At 38.7% G+C, this 25,195-nt stretch overlaps 2 protein-coding genes across 5 annotated transcripts in view; one reads left to right on the top strand and one right to left on the bottom strand.

The window, feature by feature from the left end:
- The window catches only part of LOC148731310 (hemicentin-1-like), a 311,654-nt gene that overhangs the window by 81,134 nt on the left and 205,325 nt on the right, over window positions 1-25,195 (top strand). The window lies entirely within an intron of this gene.
- Window positions 1,894-20,864, bottom strand: LOC148731324 (sodium/mannose cotransporter SLC5A10-like). Of its 4 annotated transcripts, none has more exons than XM_088762281.1 (13): window positions 20,743-20,864; window positions 18,228-18,514; window positions 16,565-16,645; window positions 14,797-14,901; window positions 10,319-10,378; window positions 9,526-9,630; window positions 8,888-8,993; window positions 7,890-7,970; window positions 6,648-6,943; window positions 4,236-4,275; window positions 3,442-3,531; window positions 2,874-2,939; window positions 1,894-2,790 (listed from the first exon to the last, which is right to left on the bottom strand). In XM_088762281.1, exons 2-11 carry the CDS (start codon window positions 18,321-18,323, stop codon window positions 3,506-3,508), a joined length of 996 nt encoding a protein of 331 aa, XP_088618407.1. In that variant the 5' UTR covers window positions 18,324-18,514; window positions 20,743-20,864; the 3' UTR covers window positions 1,894-2,790; window positions 2,874-2,939; window positions 3,442-3,505. The 4 variants fall into 4 exon arrangements, with proteins under 4 accessions (XP_088618407.1, XP_088618408.1, XP_088618406.1 ...); XM_088762282.1 differs by having other exon boundaries at window positions 20,798-20,813; XM_088762280.1 differs by lacking the exon at window positions 20,743-20,864 and having other exon boundaries at window positions 3,442-4,119; window positions 18,228-18,941.

Raw genomic sequence — 25,195 nt, 5'->3', positions numbered from 1 at the left:
TTGCTTATTGGCAAGAAACTTAACGATCGTCGTTCGTGATCAATCTCAAGAGCAAAGACATGTAGCTCTTGTTGTTGTCCGAAGACAGGTAGATGTTTAGTTTAAATTCCATAATTAGCAAGTCCTGGCCCTTTACGGAAACAACTAAATTACACTCTCACATAATGTACTTACCAGTGAGACTTATTTCAGTGCCTTGAGCAACACAGTAAGGCTGTTAAATACTATTGTTGATCTCATCATCTTTGCACTGCCGTTTTAGATCGTGATGGGCTGGCACGAAGAATAAAGACTCCAGACCGTTTCCTTGCTATCGAAACGTTCCAATTTACATCGGAGGAAAGAACAAAGCGAAATAAGCGATGAGGTTTTTCATTCACCAAATAAAGAATCGCTGTACATCCGTCCGGTTAAGAGACTTTATTATCCAACTACACCAAGACTAGTACAAATAACGCCATAGACGAGTACAAATATCACGCGGTATTTGTACTCGTCTCTTGTAGTACCGGTTAAACAGGTTTTCTCGCATCGCGTGTGCGAAGAATTAAATTGTAGTTATGAAAAAAAAAAGTAAGCAAGGGGCGGACAATTTGAATCATATTTCCGACGAAGAAGAGTCAAAATGGCTGGCAAATATAGGCCCAGGTTCATTAGATGAATCAAACGAAGAAAAACAGTTTGACGACCAGAAAATTTCTTCATTAATGAAGAAAATAGAAACAGCGACACAACAACGCGCCAATTCCGTTCCGCTTCGCATACTTCTGTCACGCACTCCTCGCAAATAAAATCCGCGAAATTCGCCCGCACTGAAATAACAGTTTGGCGTGTTGGATAATAAATAACTTACTAGACATTTGGTTGTGTAGTATCGACGAGTATTTTTACGAGTTGTGCCGTATTTTGACGAGCCCATAGGGCGAGTCAAATTACAAATAACGAGTAAAAATAATCAGCGATACTACACAACAAAACGTCTAAGATATACATACTTCGCGAAATGAATGAAGGACAAATTCCTAAATTGTTTTCTACAAATAAAATCGACTTATCTGTTGGTAAATGTTTAAAATGGAGCAGGCCTAAATTCGTTCACAGAGCCGTTAAGTATAACACTTCGCGCACACGAGCATGGATTTGTGACAAAACTCTTAATGGTTCGTACACTGAGCCATAGTCTTGTTGTATACAGACACTTAGTTGCTTCTCAATCTAGATTACGAATGATCTAGTCTTACCTCTTTGAGGATTTCAGGGGCTATTGAAGCTTTTCATCGATGTATTTCTCCAGAAAAAAAGCAAGACTCCTCTTGAAGGTGAACAGGGCACCAAACCGAAAGCCACTAAAGATTATTGCGAAACATACCTGATGACACAGTGTCTATTTTTACACCTGATCTACGCGTGATCTCATCAGAAATAAAACAGCAGAAGATTGACTTGTTGGGTAAGGTTATAGGGTTAGGAGTGGGAGGGTCATTTAGGAAGTTTCATTGTTTTGGGGCTTCAAAGACAAGCCAACCCATTACGGCAGTGTTTGACATGTTTGACAAGTTCTTTTTTTTTCGAAGGAGCGCTTTGTTCGTTGGCGAAAGTTAAAAGGTCCATCGACGTCACACTGCCTTTAAGTCATCGCTACATTCAGGGGTGGTGACTTGCGTTGAGTCGGAGGGGAAGAAACACTGTGCCCGTGATAGAGCTACAAGACAAGTATTATTGTAAGTGGCCCATTATACGTTAAAACAAATATTTATAAACGGAAAACGCAGTCTTTCACCGGAATAAAAGGTCACGTTAACCGGTATCTTCGCAGAGGAAGTCAACAAAAGACCTTTTATTCTACTCCTTAGGGGTAATTAAAAAGTTATTTCAACAGAAACTTTCCACCGCTATAATCAATATCTTTTATTAGCCTTTCTAATACAAAAGAAATCAATTTTTGATTGGCACTTTTTAAAAGATTGGAAATAGAACTATTTTTTTCTTTTTTTAATGGGGTCAGTCAGTCCGAGAGTACATAGAAAACATTGCACATTTGAAAATCATTCATTTAGAATCAATAAAAATATCCTTTTACAAGAGGAGGTAGAGAAATAAATTTACTTTTCAGTTTTAATGTGATCTGCATGAAAGAACATAAAGGTGAAAAATTCACCTTGAAAAGTATTTAATAAATCTTCTGGAGCCTTGATTCAAGGCTGGTATCCTTAACAAAGTAAAGAAATTCAGACCTGCTACGAAATATTTGCTGATTAATTTCCTAGTCATTGCCACATTTTTGTCACCATTTCTGGCCAATTTCTGCCTGAATAACCTGTTCCGGATTATCAGTTTGTAAAATAAAGCATAACAGTAAACAGCGCTCTTAAAGCAGAGGAGTGAAAAAGCGAGGGAGGTTTGGGTCGAGTCGCTTAATGAACCCAACCCAGGCCTCCCTCTCTTTTTCACTTTTCAGTCCCAATCTTCGCTCCATTTTACCAACTGAATGCCTGGAACAGGCCAATGCCTGAAACACCCTGGTCTCGTTTTAAAGAATTATTTTTGTCTTATCAGCATTAAATTGAAATAATCTAATGTCATACAGAAAGTGAGCCATAAATTTTGGCCACCTAAATTCATGGAGCCGTCTATTTTCTTCATGCTTCTTAATTACGCAGATTTTTTCATGTCATTCAGTAGTTTGGCTAATATGGCGTACGTATCTCGTCCATTCTTTAACCGCGATTCAGCGTACTGGATAAGACTTGCTTGCAGGCTCAACACCCTTTGCCTGTTGTAACGGATCATCTGCATTAAAAAAACAACAACAACAAAAATTAAGATCAGTTAAATAAAAAACACTGCTCATTATTACTGGTATTGTTATTTACCTCTTTCTTTGCAGCTTCTGAAATTGAATTGTATGCTTCCTCTGCTTCTTCTTTGGCTTTTTGAAGCTGATGATAGAAAATGCACAAAAACAATTTGGTAATCTTCCATTCTTGCATTCGACATGATTCTTCAGAACCTCAACATGACCTTCAAGTGATAAATGTCTATTGCAAGTATATATATATCTTAATGGACGTTTTGTTGCGTAGTATCGCTGAGTATTTTTACGAGTTGTACCATATTTTGAGGAGCCCGTAGGGCTCGTCAAAATACAAACAACGAGTAAAAATAATCAGCAATAACACACAACAAAACGTTAAATAAGAGATTTATTATCCAACACGCCACATTGTTATTTCATTGCGGGCGAATTTCCGGAAAATTTAAGGAGTACAAATATTTGTACTCGTCTCGCTTGTTATTTGAACTCTACGAATCACATTTGGATAATAAAAGTGCTTCCTTACATGTTTAAAGGCAAATACTCAATCACGAGCAACAGAATAAGGGGAAAACTACCAAAGGAATGTATATCACGTGCAAAACACAAGTTTGTCTGAATCTTACCGCTTCTTGGTTCTAAGGTTTGGCTTTTTCCAGTGCTTTTGTTGCATTCTCAAACTCTGCCAATTTACAAGTACGACGGAAAAGCATCTCCTACAGGGTAGGAAGTGGACGAAATAAATGCGTTAGAAAGTTAAAGTGTTCATCTTGGGACTGTAAAAAAATGGAATAACCAAGTTACAAAAGTTAGGGTGTTGCATTTGCGATCCCAAAGTCCCAAATTTTAGCTCTATTGATGGTTCCATATTCAATTCTACCACTAAGCATTGTAATTTAAAACTATTCAAGTGAGTTCACCTCTCTGTTCCACCATTTTAGCCTTGGTTTACAAATTTTCCCCTTTGTAACTAGACAGCAGAGCAGTACAAAAATAAAATACTCCAGAGGTAAAACAATACAACAGTTCTGTTTTCTGAAGGTGCTTCAGACAGAGAGGTAAAGCCCCATCCACTTGTTCACAACATGACCATGCTCTTATCCCAGCCCACCCCAAAGAAAAAATGTTTATCACCTTCCCCACCCCTGCCCCTCACCACCAAAGTCCACCCCCTTGAAGAATTATACCCAAGTTTTCTAAAAACATTTTACAGACCTAATGGCAGCAACCATATATCTGGAATAAAGTTCTAAAGTAAAACCTAGAGTGTTGTCATCATTAGTGGATATGATATCCAGTGATTCCTAAAGAAAAGATCAGACACAAAGACAAAAACAAAAACAAAAAATTGATAAAACTTCTGGAATTGAGGAACACTGCCATTAAGGGTATAAGATCCCCTAAAAAAAGGCTTCCATACCTTGACACCATTTAGTGCACTTGAAAAAGTCACAAAGCTCCTGGAAAAGTAATAAGAGTAAACATAAAAAAAATGGCACTTCATCTAACCCTAACATCCACTCAATGCAGGTTGTATAATCTAAATACTGTTCACTGTAAATATTTTCTAGAACTTACAAGGAGAATTTGTTCAACAATCAAGAGCTTCTTTTTTAGCTCAATTGGTTAGTCAACGCCGGATTGTGTTGTGTGGGAGGTCGAGGGTTTGGGGCCTGGCCGGACCAATAATCATGGTCTTAAAATAACTGAGGAAAGTTTGCTACCTTTCTATAAAATCAAGAAATGGATAGATATTCTAGTCTTCTCGGATAAGGATGAATACATATTAAAACTGTAGGCCCTGTCTCCTGCAGGGTTGGGGTAGGAGATGTCAATTTCCCACACATGAGATTACTGTGTGATGGATGTCCTCCCCTGGGGTGGGATATCTGCTGAAGATGGGCTGTATTTCCTTTTGCATATCAGACATTTAGATTTAGATGTTCAATTCCTTTATTCTCCTAACCTTCATACACTATTCAGTTGTAATAACTGTAGGGAGAATTTCCATTGTAGATCAGGCTTAACACTTCCACAACAGATCTACACATAATTTTCAAGCTAGTACTGCATTATGGGATATAAGCTCTGGCAGGATGAGCCTTGTGAGGTGATTTCACCATTCATAGAAACATTTCCCCTCTCATTGTCAGTTATTACAAGATGGTTGGAGTGACCAGAACTACTATGTAGAATAGGCGTTGTTGTAAAACAGTGTTTATTTGTATATTGGAAAAAAAAACATCATCCAAATCATGTCTGGTCCACTATTGCTTGCATTGGAAGCTGGCCCAAAGAGTTAAATATTAGAAAAATATGAAACGTACAAACAGATGTATTGAGTAAATATGAAAATACATAAATTATTACTAATATTTTATGTATTTTCATATTTACTCAATACATCTGTTTGTTCCATATTTTTCTAATATTTAACTCTTTGGGCCAACTTCCAATGCAAGCAATAGTGGACCAGACATGATTTGGATGATGTATAGGCAATTTCAGAAAAAAGAACAAAACCCCATTTATGAATGCCAAAGGCCTGGGCTAGAATTTACAACTCCAGTATGGCAGCCCTATGTCAATGTTGCCAAGATGTTGCGAAGCATAGTATTTGTTTGGTTGTTCAGTGGTCTGCTGACAGGCTATCCATTTCAAAAGCTAAAACTGACTAACAGTAAATACTAAACTCAGTTAATGGTAATTGTGAAGAAGAGCTCCCCAAAAAACCTGTCGGCCGACTGTCGGCCGACTGTCGGCCGACAGTTGACCGACAGGCGGCCGACAGTCTACCGACAGGTTAAGAAAAAAGAAAAATTGTGTAAAAAACGAACAGTTAACGTGACATAACAATCCGTAATGGTGATGTATGACTCGACAGACTTCACCTACTTACCGATCGACGGCAAAGTTGGTAGTATGTAAAGAAACGTTTCTTCCAAAATGTTATCAGATGCGTATAGGATATATCACTTGCGTAATTTACAACACACCAGACAATCTAAGAATCGCATAGGAAGATAATTTAATCGAAAACTCGGCCAACTGTTGCCAACTCGGCAGCTGTTGCCAATGAAGTTCGCGGCACGATTTTACGAGTGAAATATCTTGTATATTTCACCACGCACAAAACGGCTCCTTTAGGAGCCACCAAATCTTGAAAGTCAATTGTCAACGTATTAAACATGTTGGATGTTGTATCAAGCGAGGCACGATTCTACGAGTGAAATATCGGATCACTCAACGTTTCTGGTAAACCAGACCAAAAACTCTTGATCTAAAACGACCACGATACCTCGTTTTGCCACTCTGCGACAAACGCAAATTAAAAAATTAATAATTTAAACCCATATGCTTTTGTAACGGCAAACTTAGAATCCCTAACATTGTGTGATCGTTTCACGGACAAGCTACCGACAAGGTACCGACAGGTTACCGACACATTACCAACAGTCGGCCGACTGTCGGCCGACTGGCGGCCGACAGGTAGCCTATATTTCAGGCAAAACCTGTCGGCCGACAGACGACCAACTGTCGGCCGACTGTCGGCCGACAGTCGGCCGACAGACGACCAACTGTCGGCCGACAGTCGGCCGACAGTCGGCCGACAGTTGGTCGTCTGTCGGCCGACTGTCGGCCGACAGGTTTTTTGGGGAGCTCTTCTTCACAATTACCCAGTTAATTACCTCTTGACACCCGGCCGAGACAGGTGTTACCAGTTATGAGTTAAATTGATTGGTTTGAGTGGAGGTAACCTTGTTAGATGGGCAAAACAAGTAAGGGGCCTACTTGCCATGGGCAAAATCTCTAAACTACCTTCTTGACTTACCTGATCTGTACACCAATACCAGACTCTCATAATAGGAAGAGTAGTCCACAATCCAAGCCATGGATAGTGAGGGTCGTCTATTGGACGGAACATGTTTCCCCAGTAAGGTGTCAATTTGAAGCAGCCGGTCAGGTCTGGTTCAGTGGACGGCATCGCAGTAGTCATATTTCCCAGCATTGAGGCATTTGTCATATTGACTGCCATAGTCACTGGTGCAACAGTAGGAGTGTAAGGAGTCCCGTGGGCACTTCCAAACTTTTCCCAAAGACCATTGTATCCTCCAACTTTTACAAAGCCTTAAAAACATCATTATAGCAAAAAAGTCAGCATCAATTAGCCCCATCAGCACTAAATGTTATTACTCTTTTCACTCCTAGGATCTGATCGATTGTTAATTCTCCTCGCTGGCTGCAAAGCACTTCCTTGTAAATTAGTTACAAAGTTTGGTGCTAGATCAAGATAACAACCTCTGAGTGTCCAGAGTGTCTAATTCCTCTTTACAATATCACACCTGAATCAAATGTTAAGGTCAAGAGAATAAACAGGGCATAAAATTAACTTTTTTTTTTCAGGCAGCCATGCACTTGGCTCCTAAATATTTTTAAGTGGTAGCCAATTCCAAAAAGTTGGTGACCATTATAACACACACACACACACAAAAATTTTCACCCTGTCACTGTAATAGATAGAGTAAATTGCTCAAAAATCATGGTGATACAGTCAAAGAGGACACAAGAATGGATCATATACAACTTGAAAGGTTCCCTAAATCCAAGATGGCATCTAGTGATGACAGATTAAGATTCGACATCGAGCTTGTGTTGCGTTTTTGGAAACGAGCTTAACAAGGAACTTTGCTACAGATTCTCCTTGTCAGCACTTTAGGAAAAGTACAGAGAACAGTATGGAGAATATGCAAACTGATGTTACAGTGTAGATAGTTATGACTGTAGCTATCATCTCCTTTGTAATTTTAGGGGTATATATATTCGTGAATGCATAAGTTCACGAAATCATGTTCACATGAAGGAACCTGCAATCTTTAATAAAATGCAAAGATATTCTACCCTTCAGTGTCAAGTTAGAAGACAGCGATCTTCAAGTTCAGGCCTTATTTTCTTGTTGCAATTCAAGGACAGCTCATTTCTGAGCTGAATTGTATAAGAAATGTATCATGAACCAAGATGCATATTAGTGAATATGCATGAGTATGAATACCGGTACATAATCATGTGCTCTCACTTAATATTGCCAGTACAATGGCACCCAAAATCATGAAGGTACACTGGAGGACATCTGTGAAGATAACAGCAGTCAAACCACCTGCAGACAAAAGTGAGAATGTCAGTAACGAGTTAACTTTAGTTCCACTTAACAGTTTAAGGAACCAAGGAGATTTTTATATGTAACAAGCTGCACGTAAGGTAATACATCTGTACACAAGCCCAACCAACTGGAGTTTTGCCTGGGGCCCATTTCTCAAACGTCCTAGTAACTTGAATGGGCCCATAAAGCTGATCTAGTTTCATTCAAGATGAGGATTTTAAAAGTTTTGAAAATGATACCCAAAATCTATCAGCTAAAGAAACAAAAAGGACTGGTTTGGATGCCAGAACCTGCTTTCATATCCTTTAAATTCTGATTTTAAAAATAAAGTCATGGCTTCGGGCCTGTTAAGTTACCGGGACTTTCAAGAAAATTAATGGGCCCCAGGTCTCCTTAGCAGGAAGTAACTGAAGGAGTATCACTCCCCAACCCACCCTGGATGGGAAGTCAGCCATCCCGGGGGTTACCCCACAGAATTTCATCCAGCTTCCCTGACCTTTCACTGAGACCAAAGACCCAATTAAACTTCTTAGTGGAGAGAGCCACATCTCACGCAGCATGAGCCATATTTGTATTTATTAAAAACTGGATCATTGGATAATGCAATTCAAGACATTTTATTGGTTCAGCCATTATGGTATACGAGCCAATATACCATAATCTTATATCTGTACATTGTAACATTCGGTTTCTTCTTACAAAATAAAGTCAAGAAGATTTGTCCAATATCTAAGGGACGTTTTTTTTTTTTTTAAATAAAACAATTATTACCCTTGCATTTGTTGGATATGAGATGATTATGGCCAACTCGGCACTATTTGCCTCACTGGCTATCTATCACCTCGTATCCAACGTGCACTCGTGGAATAATAATTGTTAAAATAGGACTATTTTAGGAACTGTTTTTAGCTTACCCAAGACAGTGTAGACAGCAGTTATAGCCAAGGTCACAGCAGCAGAGATATAAATATTCCAGCCAATTGCTTCATACAGGAACAAACTACCAGCATAGATGTCAACCTACAAAACAATTATTACTGATTCATAACATAACTTAGGGTGAAGTATAGCATTTTATTCAAAATCTACAATGGATTCAGAATATTTCAACATCCCCACCGAGACCAATTTGCCGGACGGAATTGGGGTTCTCAGCATTTTCCTTATTTTAAGGGTCTCCAAACTCTGTGATATGGATTTTTTTGTTGTTGCAAATTTGTTAGGTTAAGCAGCTTTCAATTTGGAGATACAAGTGTACAATAGGAAACTGCTTCCAGAATCAAAGGGTGACATCACTAGTCACTGCACAGGCAATACACAAACATTCCCTGCATGAAACACACATATCACATTCTATCATCATCATCCTGTCGGCCATGTCGTGTTTACATAATCTGGACCCAATATTCCACCTACGAGACTTTGTTTGAGATTAGAGTTACATGTATCTACAGAGAACGTGGTAATTATCCCTATTCAGAGGTGAAGTAGAAATTAAGCTTGAATGATTGTATTCTTCTGTAACAATTTATTCACCCCGAGTCATACTCACCGAAAACTTTGTGAACACATATGAAATCAGAGCCACCACAGTGAGATAGGTTCTGACCCACTGGCTCTGAAACCTTTTTTGCAGAAATTCAGGCATGGTAAACACCTGCAGTCAATGTAAAAAACACAGCATTGCATGACAAAAATGATTGTTTGCAATACATTGATAGTGACTTACACCACTTGAGTCTTAGAGCCAATAACAAAACAGCAAAACTGACCAATCATTTTACACGAACGGGACTAAGAACTTTCTACTGACAACAACTATTCACTTGACTCTGATGACGACTTCCGCACAGGTTGTCAAAATGTCAATCACCACCACCAACAGCAAACTCACCTGGACGATCACACTACACTTTCACACAGTTATTGAGAGTGAGTTAACCCTTTATCTCTCAGAAGTGATTAATATGTAACTTCTCCCTATAATATCCATACACGATTCAGCAAACAGGTAATGAGAATACTCAAACTTATCAGGTAGAAGTTGTTATCTTCATCTAGCACCTTTTGATCGATCTAGTAACTTTTTTAGAAGAACATGTGTTGCAGCTGGAAGAGACAATTATCAATCAGATCTTGGGAGTTTAAAGGTTAGCGTCAAGTCAGAATGAAAAGTGGCTTGAATTGTTCCAAAGCTAATCCCAGTATATATCAGCAAATGACATGAGGTGGAAAGCAGTTGGACCTTGCAAAAAAGACCACCATGCAATTTTAAGAAACAAATTTAAAACAAAGCTAAATAAGTGGTTCTCTTCTTTCTAAGATGTTTTAGCAAGAAGTCTTACCCTTGAACGCAGGTAAATTGGCAGGAAAACCCATCCAAGGAGGAGCAGAACCCAGCAAGCCTGTAAACAACAACAAATAAATTTGACAATCTTATAAATGTAACAGTATGTGATAAACATGAAATCAATACAATGATGCACCTTTAATCAAGGTATTTCACTTTTCGAGAGGAAAATTCTGATTCCAACTGAAAAAGAAAAAACCTGCCTTGATAATCTTTGTATCTGTAACAGGTTTTAAAGTGCTACTGAAACGAAATTTTCGTATCTGAAAATTTTGCTCTAACCTGTAGTTTTGAATACGCTGATCATCATGAGATAATTTGCTTTGGCCAAAAAGAGGCGAAAGATATCTTTTTTAACCGTTCAAATCAAAAATTTTAGACAAAACCATGTCCGGGCTCTGGTACCGAGCGAAATGGATTGATGACGTCACTGGTTGTGTTCACTCCGATAGCGTGGTTTATTTCACTCACGGTTTGTTTGTATTCGTGGGCGAAGGAGATGGCAGATATTGAAGTTTTGTCAAGTGAATCTTCTTCTGAACGAAGCGAAGTTGTCTCCAGTAGCGAAGAGGAAGATGGTGCCGTAAAATGGGGTTGACAGGCCTACACGACTCCTCAGCGTGTGTTTAGAGTAGCCTATTCAAAGTTTAGCCCTCGCGAGTATGTATTTGAGCGACCGCCCTCTTTTGTAAGATACGAGCGGTGGGTTTTTGTATAGTTCGCTCAGTAGTGGTTGTGCTTCTATTAAATGCCAGTTTTTCATGAGACTTTGCTTTATGTGTGGCACTGAGTACGCACATCAGGGATTACGTCTTTTTCGAATCCTTCGCCTTTGTAGATGTACAGCTATTTTTTTGACTGTCTCGATCGTTAAGTTTCTTGATTGCTTTCAGCTTGCGCCACGCGCGCTGATTCGATCGTACTACAGTTCATAGTGTTCAGTGTTCCAGCCGTTTTGGCTCGTTTTGTTTTGTTTTCTTTATTTCGGTATTTAAACGACCGATTTCACGTTCATAGAAGCACATGATCGCCTTTACTGTTTCTTGCTCCGCGTTGTTAAGGATTTGCTTTATCTCATTTTTTGAAATCCTCGTCTGCTCTTATTTTGGCCCTCGCCCTATATTGTAGGGATTCTGGGCATGTTCTGCTAAGCATTTGGTACTGAGGGATTTGTTCGTTATCCTCAGACTTGTCGAGTAGATCATCTTCAGTGGCGGTGTCGTATGAGGCTTCCATGTTTTCTTCATTCTCTGAATGGCATTGCTTTGGCCCGGGGCGTTTAGTAGCCTATCTGCCGTTATGTCTTTCGAAATTTTCTGTAGATGGTCAGGCAAGACCGCGGTTTCGATCCTAATCTTGTGGATCTCGTCAGTTGCCGATTAACTAAATAGACTGGTAGAGATTCGTTCTCGGTATCAGTCGGGAATTTTGCTCCCTATCCAGGCGAACCTCTCGCAGATAGCCAAGATGCCGATACGGCCGCCAATGAAGAAGACGAGGATGGCATTTTCCCCGAAATCCTCTTTTTCGGCTTCCCAACCTGAAAGCCACACTCCATGCTTTTACCCTTCTTTCACAGAAGTACACAACCAGTGACGTCACATGGCTGTTTTGGCCGCGCCAAGATGGCCGCCAATTTTGATCCCAGCCGGTCAACTTCGAATGGTTAAAAATGCACTTTCCGCTATGCGTTGGCCCAAAAAAAGTACACAGCGTTTGCAAATAACGTTCAAACTCTATTATATTGCGAAAATCTCGGATATGAAAATTACGTTTCAGTAGCACTTTAAGGACATGTATATTCAGGGACACTTTTCCAATTCACAAGTGTGTTCCTTGAACAACAGCCCATCAGTTTGCAAATAGTCACCCAATCGGAACTCTAAGTTCAAATTTTTAAGTCACTATTATGTGACCTAAAATTAATGAGTTTTTGTTCCCAAAAAATACTCCATATGTTTATCTGACTTTAACTTGAGACCAAAAACACCAAATGACAAGAATTTTACAACCAGTAACGTAAATGACTGCAAGCCAACTTCTGCTTGAAATTTAGTTAACCCTTCTTGCTGTCCCATTAGTTGGCAGAGAACTGAATGAAGATATTGGCCCACCATCAAAGTTACCTACTTCCCCATTCCTTCTGATTCCTAACAGTAAATATAACTATTAGGGCTGTCAATAAGTTTGAGAGTAGATGGCAAATACCAGACTCGATTTAACAGGCCAGATTGTTAAAAACACCATAATGTTCTGTTACGTAACATGCATGCAACACTATAAATTATTCAGTTTAAATGAACCTTCAGAAAATTTTTAACAAAGAATTGACTCACAAATGCACATATCTATTTTTGGTCAAGTATGCATTCAATTCCACTCAGCTAGGAAATGGCCTCAACACAAATTTATTCATGGTACATCAATATATAGTAACAATATTCATTTTTTTTTTTGGAAGTACTGATGGTGAAATGAGGCAAATGCAGCTAGCTAAAAGCAGCTGACAGACAACAGTTTTGGCTTCTTATCAGCTCTCATTGAAAGCTCAAGTTATCCCCTAGGAACACACTGGAACTATACTTGACTAGTAAATTTAAATCAACATACAGTCCGGTACTTAAAAGACAATCAAAACCCTTCATGAAGTTGTACAACCTTAGGGCTAGCTTTTATCTGCCTCTAATCTAGCAGCACACTCAAGACATTGAGTTCTCAACCTTGGCCACAGTGGCGCCTTCATTTGGCACTATTTTATGCCCCGCATTGAATTTATGTTGAAGGTCAGACAAGTATGGCTTATAATCATAAGAGGGTAAGAGTACAGGCATTGTACTTTGCTTCACAATCTTGATGTGTCTATCTTTAGATAGCTACTGCATGCATCTAATGAGGTCTTATAAACTCTTGACTAATGTGCCACTTAAGCAAGTTAAGCTTGTTTCAGCGGCAACTCACAGTTACATAATATCCAGAAAGACTGTTCAAAATGCAGTTTGGCTGGACTATAATTGAAAAATTTACAAGAATCAGCAAAAGAGAAGAAAATCACGCAAAATACAGCCTCCCATGTAGTTATCGTCATCATCATTTCTGCCATGTCACTATTACGTAATCTGAACAGTATATTCACACCAAGAGGCTTTGTTTGAGATCCTATTTATCAACAGAGATTGTAGTAATTATTATCTCAATTCAGTGAAGACAAGCTTGAATGATTGTAATCTTCTGTAACAAAGCACTATTGTTTTTCCAAAGCATTTCTTATGATATTGGAAAACATGCTCTGGGGTGTTTTGACTAAAAAACTCATCAGATGTTTATTTTGACAGAAGACTGCACTTAATGGCAGTGCTTATTTGCTTGCAATGGAGATTGATGCTGCTTGGAAATATATAAGTCCTTGGGAAACACAAAAAGTTTTTCTCTTAATTGCAGTTAAAATAGTTTTTTTTTTGTCCCATTCAAATGCATGTACCATCTTTAATATTGTACTGGAAAACAACCCACAAGAATAGTTAACGAAAATAACTAAAATGGCCAAAATTTCATTTACAAAGGGGAACAAGTTACATTTCCTTCCCTAGTGGACATAACTACAGAGTTAATTCACTGATCATGGTTTATACATTTTCAAATTTATTCAAACTTTGAAAATTATCTCCTGTTGTGAATTTTTAATAAAGAAGACATGCTCTGTTTAGCAAACATCCAATTACATAAATCATTACAACACAACAACATCACCAACACCCACACAAAGCCTAAATTAAATAAACTTGCTTGCGATCTAGGAAAACAAGCTGACCTTTTTTGGAGCAATATCAGCTATGCATTATTTAGAAAACAAGCCACAGTGAAGGACGAGCATAATATCACCAAAGAACAACAACATCAACTTCTCATAATTTACTGTAGTTCTCTAGAACAGGCTGCTTTGTTCCTACTCATTCCAAAACAAGTAAACACAACTCTTTGTTGTCATGATGGTAGCAAAAGCTCAATCCAGTCTGTACTTTAGAGATTATTAATTGGGACCATGTAAATTATATCCCAGCCACAAGGAATTTTACAAAATTTCTCCAAGTCAACTGCTTCCTAAGCTGTGAGAGGTAAGACCCATTTTACTATTTCCCATTAACATGTAAATGAATACATGTATTTCCAGTTGAAGAACCATATCCAACTCAGGGGTTTCATTAAGGGCCAGGCACCGGGCAAATTGACCAGTTGTGAGGACGGTTTTGCCCACCTGATTTGACGGTCTAGAGTAAAGTTTATCTTATAAAGAAGTTCAGTTCAAAGAGTTTCGCCCACCTCTGAAAACCAGTTGACCTCCCGCAGAAAACATTAATGAAGCCCCTGCCAACTACTGCAGCATTACAAGCACAGAAAACACAATACAATTCCTACAAACAGCTGCAATTGAACATTAACCACTGAACGACAAATCAAAACTAATTTGAGAGCTACCTGCCATTCATACGACACAACACCAATCCCTGTGGCAGCCCCAGAGCCAGCCAATCCAACAAAGTGCTCACTACCAATGTTACTGGCAAAAAGACTGGGCCCAACCTGGAATACGATTGGGAAACAGGATTTCAGTCTAAGAAAAGAGCTGTAATAAAATCAAAGTGCATTTATAAGGAGGCACAAGTACTTGGTTTTATATCTATTGCATGTCAATCCAAATATGAAAATAACATTTTTAAAATGGGTTGGTGGAAAACAGTCAATTCTAAATTCTAAAAAGATAAAAAAAAAATATATAGATCTTATTAAATTGTGTCAAGGCCATTTTTGGAATTAAATCAGGATTGGTTTTGAGAAACCATTGAAGGATAAAATCTTAGGGTTAAGCAATAAAAAGGATAGGGAGGACTTTGGGAATAATCAGGAAATAATCACATGGTTTGGAGGAGAAAGGAAAAGAAAGCCAGCTTCAGTTCTGATTACATGGAATGGGGTTTCAGACCATCAAGAATTGAGAAATCAGGATCTCAATCTTGACGGAAAGCAAACTGACATAAAAGCATTTTCTAAGAGCTTAATAACTATACAATTTACAATTTACACCCAATCCCCCCGCCCTTCTCTCTGGTATAAAAAAAAAAAAAAAAAAAATTAAATCTTAGGAAATCTTAGATTCCCTGACAAATTCTAACTTGCAATTTTGTCCCAAGTATCATCCACAGAACACAGTCAATTACTTTGTTTAACCAGCCAATCAAAGTTACAAAAGAAATGTTTTAAGCCTGAGTGTGGTTGAGAACAAAAGAAAAGGAGTACAGCTTCTTATCTCGTTTTTTATTTTTGACCCTTAAAACACATGAGTGACTGCCATCTAATTTCTCCCAACAATACACACCCATACCACACATCATGAAGACCATGGGGCAGTTGTTCAAAGCTTGGTTAAGATAACCCAGGGTTAGTGTGAAATTTGATATCAGATCTGAAAGGTTTGAAGGAAAATTCAGTTTCGTTCCATTTTTCTACAATTTGATGATTGAATAGTACTCTATAAAGAACTGGGAAAGTTATCCCAAAACAGCTTTTGAACAGAGAAATATAGAAACCCGGATTCAAATTTAACCCTGGATTAACAATAAATGGCTTTCGAACAACTGGGCCCATAACAATAAGCCAAATGATCATTATCAAGAGAAGTTCTTGACTGTTGAAAAAATTCTCCTTACCAGCACCTTGGGCAGGGTTCTTGTTAAGAGCCGGTAACCAGTTATTTTTACCCGCTATTCAAGTAAATGTTATCGGCTATTTCACTGAGACCCGGGACTGAAATAATTATTTACAGAAGTTATCCAACGATTTTTTAAATTTTTTGGAAAAATATCTCTTTTCTCCTTCCAACCAATGTTGTAAAGATATCTATCACATGTTGCCAGTTTGAAAATACACCATATGTTAAAGAAATCCTGCTTTTTTGACCAAATTCGTCTCTCGCAGTCACCTCATGAAATGACCTCCCACATGTTTTCCATTCCATTCTCCTCACGGCCAAGTGAAAAGGCCCTGTATTTATTGAGAAACCTAGACCCCAACGGGAGCCTATGCGCCACACACCCCAAACACGGGGGAAGGTAACAGAGTTATCTGCTATTTCTTATTTTTGACCTCCTTTGAAAAACTTTACCAAGAACCCTGCTTAGGAAAGTGTAGAAAACAGTATAAAGAGTTTGTATGCATGTAGGATGTAAAAGGTTACAAAAGAACTTACCGCCCACCACATCATGGATCTTCCGGCCAAAAAGTATGTTTCCGCAGTTTCATCTCTGCCCCTCTGTTTTCGGAACTTAGACTGAAAAAAAAAAAAAAAAAAAAAAAGGAAAATAAATGGTGATGGAGTCCTAAAAGCGGCAGTTGATATTCAACCTCACACTTGGTCAATAATGCATAAACATGAATATTGTGACAGTTTCTAATCATGTTATTTCTAGCAAGATGTCTGATTCAGCAACACTCAATTTCTTCATAAAGGAAAAAAGTTTTGAAGTTATCTAGACCAATTAATTACAAAAAATATGTTCAGAATGTGGCATGATGGATGACAGGTAAAACTGTTTTAAATCAACAAAATATTTCTGATTCCACTTTCAAGACACAACTCCAGATGTTCTTAAGAACAGTTATATTGTGGAGGTTTCAAAAGGTCAAAACAATAACTTTGAGAGGTAAAAACCTTCCAAACTATAGAAACAAAGCCAAACATTTATTCCCTTCAATGAGAATATAATTATTGTTGTGAACATTCCCAAGGTTGAAATATAGCTTAGTATGTTACGGGGTCAAGAAAGGGTGCAAAGCATACTCTAACGTACTATGTTGCCGAGGGACTTTTCTGATTACTTCAAATACAGTCTGTTATGAAAAATTTTGCCAACAAAATACAAACACAAATGTATTGTTCTTGTGAACTCCAAAGAGTTTGCAATTTGCATACACCAAGCTGGCACATATTTCAGATGACTGACAATCACAGAACTCTGCATACCAATGAGCAAGGCTTTGTACATAATGACAAATAAAACAATTGCCTTCCTCAATAATATTGACTCACAGTTTCCAACACAACCGAATCAGGGACCCATGACTGGGGTTCGTTTCACGGGAAAAATAACTTCAAAGATGCTAGGAACGAATGAGCGCAACGGTGCACCGTTGCAGAAAAGTTAAAGATCAACCGAGCTCTATCAAAAACCTGTCAATCTTGTAAAATTAATGCTGTTAGTGTCATTTATTTATAGACTGCTATCGCGTTGAAGCACGAAATATTACTGAGAGAAGCTCACGATATACACACTGGCAAGATGACGGCGTTCACATGTTGTATTCATACGAAAGTTAAATAAAGGATCAAAAAAGGCAAATCTTTGCACGCATTTATCGCAGCACGGCTTCGCCTAAGTCTACTTGGGGATAAAATTACGGCCACGTTCCAGACACCAAAGTCTACAAAAACAGACAATTGTATTTTAAAACTTTTCCTGTCGATTTTTAAGAATGCTGGGAGAGCGAAACTTAAAATATATTAAAACAACCCTGGCATATGGCTGATGAGAATTTTTGTTTCTGGAGGCCATGGCAAATAGGATTTGAGAAGGTGAGTACGATGCTTTTGTCCACATCTAGAGTTCAGGCTGTGTCTGCATTCTGGAGTTCGTCTTTTTCGATAAAGCACCTTTCATAGTAACAAAGTCTGGTAAACACATCGTCTCCTACAATATAACATTTGCCGTAGATTTTAAAATTCTTTGTTAAAGATCCTTCCGGTCCACTCGTACTTTGACGCACGGAGGCGCAAAGCGTAAGTTACAAACAACCTTGCGTGGGTTTACAACCGATCGAATTAAATGAACTACAATTTTTTTTTTATAACTTACCCAAAGTCCCACGATCATGCAAGCCATAAAATAGATCGCGATGATGATCCAGTCAGCGACCTTCAAGCGCTTTTGGTCTTCAGCATCCAACGTCATGTTTTTCGTCTACCAGGGATCAACAAACAGGGCGCCAAGTTCCACGTTGCACACTTACTCACTTCGTTCGACAACAACAACGGCTCAGACTGGCCCTCTTGGATGCAAATCTTTGCTCTTTGAGCCTGTCAAAGCGTTTTTCAGAAACTGGTGGAGATTTCGGCGGGGCTACAGTTTCCTGTTGAAATTTCCTGCGAAAGACGATGCGGTGATGCTCAAATTACACCCAAAAGTTACGTAAAGCGTCCCTCGCCCTTCAAGAAGGAAGCTTCGCTAGAAATGGGAAAGTGGGGGGCGTGAGAAAGGAGTGAGTGACACATCTCTTGACGTTTTGATCTGTGATTGGTTCTTTCAAAAACTGCAACGCTTCGTTTCTAAACCCCATCAATCGATCCGTAAATTCAGGAATCGAAGAAAGCCCAGAGACGGACGGCGAATCGCACGGGTAAAGTGACTTCGAAGACTGACAAATAAATAATTCATTACAGGAAACGGTAAACAGCCAAAAATAAATTGTTCTCGTGAGCAGCAGACTGGGCTTCACTTGCAAATCACCTTAAGAGTTGCCTTATAAATTTGGATGAAACAAAACTTTGTTATCTATTTAGTTAAGTACTTGGTTGTTTATTTTAAGATGTATTTTTTCTTTGATTCCTTATTCTTCAAAAAGAGCCAAAATTTCAAAAATTTGCATATTTATCTCGTGACTTCTATAGATTTGTACCTTGAGCAAAATAAAGAAAAAATGTATAACGCAAATTCAAACTTTGACTATCATAGTGGAGACCAGAGGTGATAAACAAATATTTTCATTACCATTACTACAGCATTATCATCATTATCGATGTCATCATTCCAAAAAAATAGCAGCCCTTTTAAATTAAACATTTGAATTTTTATCATCCGCATCATATAAAGGTTGCAAAATCGATTTTGAACCTGTAAGCTCGTCCGACTTGAATGACTTTGACCTGATATTGAATTTCACGTAAAAACGTGTGCACTTAGACAAATTTGTTATTTCCCCGTGGACTTATAATGCATTAAACACCAGATCTCCGAGCTTCTTTCATTACGTAGCAGATTTTTCTAAAAAATAAAAGAAAATGGCTTTTTATGAGGTGATGTGTTGATTAAAGAACGCGAAAGTCCTCTTCAAGTTGCGGTGGAACGAAAAGTCAAGAAATGGCTGGCTACTGACGTTACCCTCGACTTTAACTTAATCGACAAAATCAGGGCTTTCTTAAACCGTATGCATCCCTCATTGAGAGTGTGTTGGTTAAGTTTAAAAGAGATTTCAAAGAGAGTTTCATTTTATTCGTGTTTGAGTCACGGTGAAGTATCGCGTGAAAATTTTACAATCCGCTTCTCGGTGAAGTAGACGTCAGTTGTGTTACGTAACGTTGACTGTGACGCTCGAGAGATCCGAAGCGTTGAAATGAGCTTGAAAACATTAACGTGACAAACACACCTTCTTGGCTCTCCTTTTTGATAATCAGTGATGTCGATATGCGATTGATATTCTACTGATCGGCTAAAAAGGGAGTGACTTACAAATTCTAGTTCGCGTGAAAAATTCAGATTGGTTTTTAATAGCGAAGTAAGGGTTTTGGGTTTGTCTTCCGAATTAAGATTACCGGATTAATTCTTCTAAGCTGGCAATTTGCCTCAAGCGCTGAAACCATTGAGTCTTTCGAGCCCATCGTTTTATATTTCACCCAGATACTGACGACAGCGTGCAACTCACAATATATATCTAAATAAATATTTGCACTTCCACAGACACTCTGACTCGTAATTCAGTGTCATCATGCAAGCCATTTATATTCATTTCGACTTCATAGCATTGCTGCTGTCATCATGCAAGCCATTTATATTCATTTCGACTTCATAGCATTGCTGCCTTGGGGCATGTCTCGAAAGCTGGTCCAAAATGTACATCAGGGAGATTATGTTCGCTTGAGCAGATATGAGAATCTTTCTATTCGCGACCACAGATGCATTGATAACGAGCAACAGCTATTACATAATCAGTTGGCAAATACTTGCGAACATAAAAATAATGTTTGCCCATGGCATAAAAGAACACAACACGATACATGACCGCTCAATTATAATACTTGCATTCTTGCGCTACAAAACACTTCTATGTTGTTTTTAGCAAGGCAATACAACACCATTGGTGCAATTCATAGTTCTGAAGTTGCAAAAAAAATCTATAAGTAAAATGTTAAACCTTGTCTTGGGGCGTTGTTTGAGAAAGCGCATGGGTTTTTTCTTCGAATTCGGACTTAACGCATTTGACCTGTTGAGAAGAATCCTAGTGAAATTCATGCTAAAATTTGAAGTTTACATAAATAACATCACGAAAAGTCGATGACAAATTAAAATTGCGTTCCCGTTAAACACTTAGAATTACCTCGTTACAGCTTCAAATGCAAGATAAATTCGCACAAATTAGATTTCTAGCGCACCGCCTACGGCCCGTGCCTGTATTCTGTTTTAACGATATTTGCAAGAGCAACTTTTGTCTGGTTTCATTTTATACCCATGAAATAGGACCCACGAACTTGATAGCCTTCGAGATTACCCCTCTCCGAACTCGATCCATAAGGAAACTGGAACTTTTTGACCTTGATGCGCTTGAAGAAGAAGACTTAAAGAGCTGGACATAAAATTCACGACATTCTTGTTAAATGCATGTTATGTTTATTGCCCATAGTGCTGCTTTGAAAGAGTGCTCTTATTCTAAAATATTAAACTCCATAGACCACTTTCATAAATGGCTACCGGATTAATGTTCTTTTTGTTTAAATTTAAATTAGCCTTTCTGACCTCGTTCTCCAGTACAAAATACAAAAGAAACATTATCTCAAGCTAGGCCAGAAAGGCTAATTTAAATTTAAACAAAAGAATACTAATCCGGCAAATGTGATGCAATAACATTACACATCCAACTAGGTAAAAAAAACTTGCACTTCCGCAGATTTATTTCATTCATTTACAAGGAACAATCATATTCCATTCGCCTTTTACTTGAACATTTCCCCAGGTTCAATGTTTTGGTTACATTTCAATCGTACACGAAATACATTTTTCTTCCAACAATGGCGAAAAATGTCATCGTTTCTGGTCACAGGGAGCCCACACAAGCGGCGTGTCTGGTCGTTTGTTCGAAATATAAAGAAATGTATGGGAGAATATTGAGGAGTCGTAATATCGTAAACTTATATCAAGGAATGTCTATGATAAAGCTCAAAATAAATGTAAACCTACCTCACTTGCTGTGTATTATTGTCGTTTCTGTGGTCGGTACACACGAGGGGACTAGTCTCGGCGACAAGTCTTTGAAGGGTTTACACGAAGGGACCGGTAGCAGGGACTAGTCCCTCAAGGCGTTCACACGAGGGCACTCAATTGCACAAGAACATAGGAAAATTAAGAGGCAAAAGATATTTCTTAGTCTGTGGCGTTACACGAAAACAATGAAAATTTGCTAACTTTTTATTGTAGCACTATTAAACATCAATGCAAATGAACTACACTTATTCAGTCGGATTATTCATGCTTTTACGTGTTCCGTTTTTGCTTTTATTTTTTAACAGAGTCAAATAAGGTAAAAATTCCATCAAAAACATATCAAACTCACAGGGTACAAATAGTCTCTTACTGAATTTCGTGACCACGCCCACTTCATAGGCAGACTCAATGCAAATCGAGTGCGATTTTTGGATGTTATATCATCTTGCCGACTCTCTGTATAAAAAGTTAACAATGTACCACCGAAATATTGAACTATAATATCATGGCTTTCTATTTTGTGTATTTTCGTACTACAAAGTAAAGTTTTTCCCTCGTCATTTTCACCTTTTCCCTAGCGGGTCCGTCAAAATTAAGAAGGCGTTCGTGGTCAAAACAAGACCGAGCAAGGAGTCTTGGGCGATTTCTCTCTTACGCAAGCGCAAATTGAAAATGTACCGCCAAAATCAAAGAGAGGAACAAATTTCCTTTGTTTTGATATGTAAATTGTCGAACAAGGAGCAGATTGAACCTCGTCAAATGGCTAGTCAAAACAGCCACACCTTCCTCCTTTTGCTCGTTTCCTGTTTTATTAGCGTGAAAGCAGTGGGAGAAGAATCGGGTAGCTCGGAAAGCGCTTCACCATCGTTTACTTACGAGATAAACAAGTAAGATTTGTAAAGTTATTTTCCGAAATAGTCAGAATAAATACATTTTTTTCAGGTTAGATTGCTGTTTTTACCCTAAACGTCGCCCAATAAATTTTTGTTGCAGCCTACTAATCTATACAATTTCCAAGGAAAATATTCAGATGCTTCACCGTCCCCGAAAGGGGGTTCTGTCCTGGTGTACCGGTTCACAAGGGAATTACCATTGTTCTTTCTTTGTTTAGGAGTTATCGGTTAGCTATTGTGTATTGTTTGGTCTTTTGTATTGGCTCTTGTAAACCGGTACACGAGGACAGAACCCCGAAGGGTCTCCACTCATCGAAGCGTGTACTGTAGCCAATGTAGTGAATTTTTAGTCTCTTGTTGGGTTTGTCAACCTCCGTGACGTCAATATCATACAATTTTGCATCTTTTCTCTGTGAAATGACCTTTTTAACAGGGGTGTATGCTGAGTATTCGTTGCAGTATCGCTTTGGTTCTCTTATCTCTCTCTTTGGCTTGTCCGCCATTTTGAAAATTTGCTTAGGAGGGCATCTGGGTTAGCGGCCGCGCCAGGCTGGAACCGACAAAAACAAATGTCCATCGCAGTGGGGAAACAGTTTGATATGTTTCCAACACATCTGTATATGTTTACAAAACTAGAAATAGTTTTTTATTCTTCAGTTGTAGAAATCTAGAATTCAGGGAAAACTCATAGAAACTGCAATGTTTACAAATACCGGAAGTCACGCATCATAATGACCCGTGATTGGCTTATTTACCGTTTAGTCGCAGGGACTGGTCGCACAAACAGTTCACACGAAGGGACAAACATTTGTTTCATGCGACAAATCCCTGTGACTAAACGGTAAATAAGTCAATCACGGGTCAGTATGATGCGTGACTTCCCGTATTTGTAAACATTGCAGTTTCTATGAATTTTCCCTGAATTCTAAATTTCTACAGCTGAAGAATAAAAAACTATTTCTAGTTTTGTAAACATATACAGATGTCTTGAAGCCGATGTCTCGAATTCTTGCGACCAGTCGCAGGGACCAAAATTTGGTCCCTGCGACCACAGAAATGTGTAGATCACACGAAGGGACTAGTGGCATGAAACTGGTCGCTGGGACTAGTCGCAGGGACTAGTCCCCTCGTGTGTGCCGACCTTTATAAAAGCTGACGTTTCGAGCGTTAGTACTTCGTCAACGCTCCGACGAAGGGCTAAGGCTCGAAACGTCAGCTTTTATAATCGTAACGGTAGCCAATTTACCATTTCAACTTTGTTGATATATTCAAATTATTCCTTGATATAAGTTTACGATATTACGACTCTTCAATATTCTCCCATACATTTCTTTATATTTCGAACAAACGACCAGACACGCCTCTTGTGTGGGTACCCTGTGTTCTGGTTTGCGTGCGCAAACACAACGTGACCATACAAAAGGTATCGACATGAGATAGCTTCGTGACAATCCAGATACAAAAGCGCCCTTGCTGAATAATCTTAAACGTTTCTCGCGTAAGATCACATAAACTCCAGAAAAACTGAATGAAAACGAAACCAAAGAGATTTACCACCTTTTTTCGGACCATTAATTTTCTTAACTCCAATCGAGTTTGTCACGTTTACTTAGCACACGTCCTCGCATGAGCTCGTGTGACTCCCGCAGACATGTGGCGGTAAACGGCTGAGGTCAAAGGATCGCGAGCGTTACTTAAATAGGGACAAAAAGATTGTAACAAATTTCTTATCAAGGTCGAAGGTAAATTAGATAATTCTACGGCTTTTCTCCCGTCTTTAACCATCTTTAATGGCAGCGAGATAGCGTGAATATACGTTTGTAGAATATTGCGTTACATAGTGTCACAAAGCGTTACCACTGTTAGGAATTTTCCATTACTCAATCGTAACGTAAATCTACTCTCCTAAGTAAAAGTAAAATAACCGATGACGAGTACTGTAGGGTAAATACACTATCTTGAGTATTGAATAACAGGCATTTAAATTAGAGGAACGAGAGTGATTTCTTGACCCACGAATACTCTACGTCCCATCGAAAGTAAAAAAGTTTTGACGGGTCTGCGCGACTCCAGTCGCTCCTTGGTGACGAATTTGTTCTTAGCAGGCAACCGACGTGATACATAAAGAGTCGAAACTTCAGTCTTGCCCAAGAATCTCGACACAAATGGCAACAGTTACACTCTCAGCCGACGCCATGGCGGGAGGAGTAATGTCAAAGACAAAAATAATAGCTGTGGTTACACTCACCTCCTACCCGAGGTAACCCTGTGGGTAATAACCTTGGATTGGGATGGGTTTAGGTTTCCGGTCAGGTTTAATCCAACGGTTACTTAATAGATAATTACCCGAGGTCAACTTTTGACCTAGCAGTGTTTGGCGGGAAATTAATAAATCACGGAGATCGCAAACCACGAAACTTATGGTTTTTATTGGAGTATTCAGAGCAAAGACGAATAAAATATACTTAATGTAAACCTCGAAAATTGGCCATGTTTGATGCCGCGTGTCTTGAATTTGGTACTTGCGAGGGTATTTGCCGCGATTTCAGCACAACACCACAAAAATGCCCAGCATGTGCTGCGGTTTCCGGATTTACTATTTTCTTCCATCCGACTGGTTGAACTACTCTTGTGGTTAGATAAACCACTGCTAAACCTTACGACTTGGTTCGGGAAACG

This window comes from Stylophora pistillata, chromosome 5 (assembly GCF_964205215.1).
Source record: "Stylophora pistillata chromosome 5, jaStyPist1.2, whole genome shotgun sequence".
In the NCBI taxonomy this organism is placed as follows: Eukaryota; Metazoa; Cnidaria; class Anthozoa; order Scleractinia; family Pocilloporidae; genus Stylophora; species Stylophora pistillata.
This window is presented reverse-complemented; position numbering and strand designations above follow the sequence as displayed.

Bases quoted from the DNA above. Each gene is read 5' to 3' on its own strand.
- LOC148731324 (XM_088762281.1), bottom strand. From the start codon at position 18,323: ATGACGTTGGATGCTGAAGACCAAAAGCGCTTGAAGGTCGCTGACTGG. The intron at 8,994-9,525 runs GTGAGTATGACT...ATTGTTTTGTAG, and splicing joins ATGTGTTCACAAAGTTTTCG to GTTGACATCTATGCTGGTAG. The intron at 6,944-7,889 runs GTGAGAGCACAT...GATGTTTTTAAG, and splicing joins CATTGTACTGGCAATATTAA to GCTTTGTAAAAGTTGGAGGA.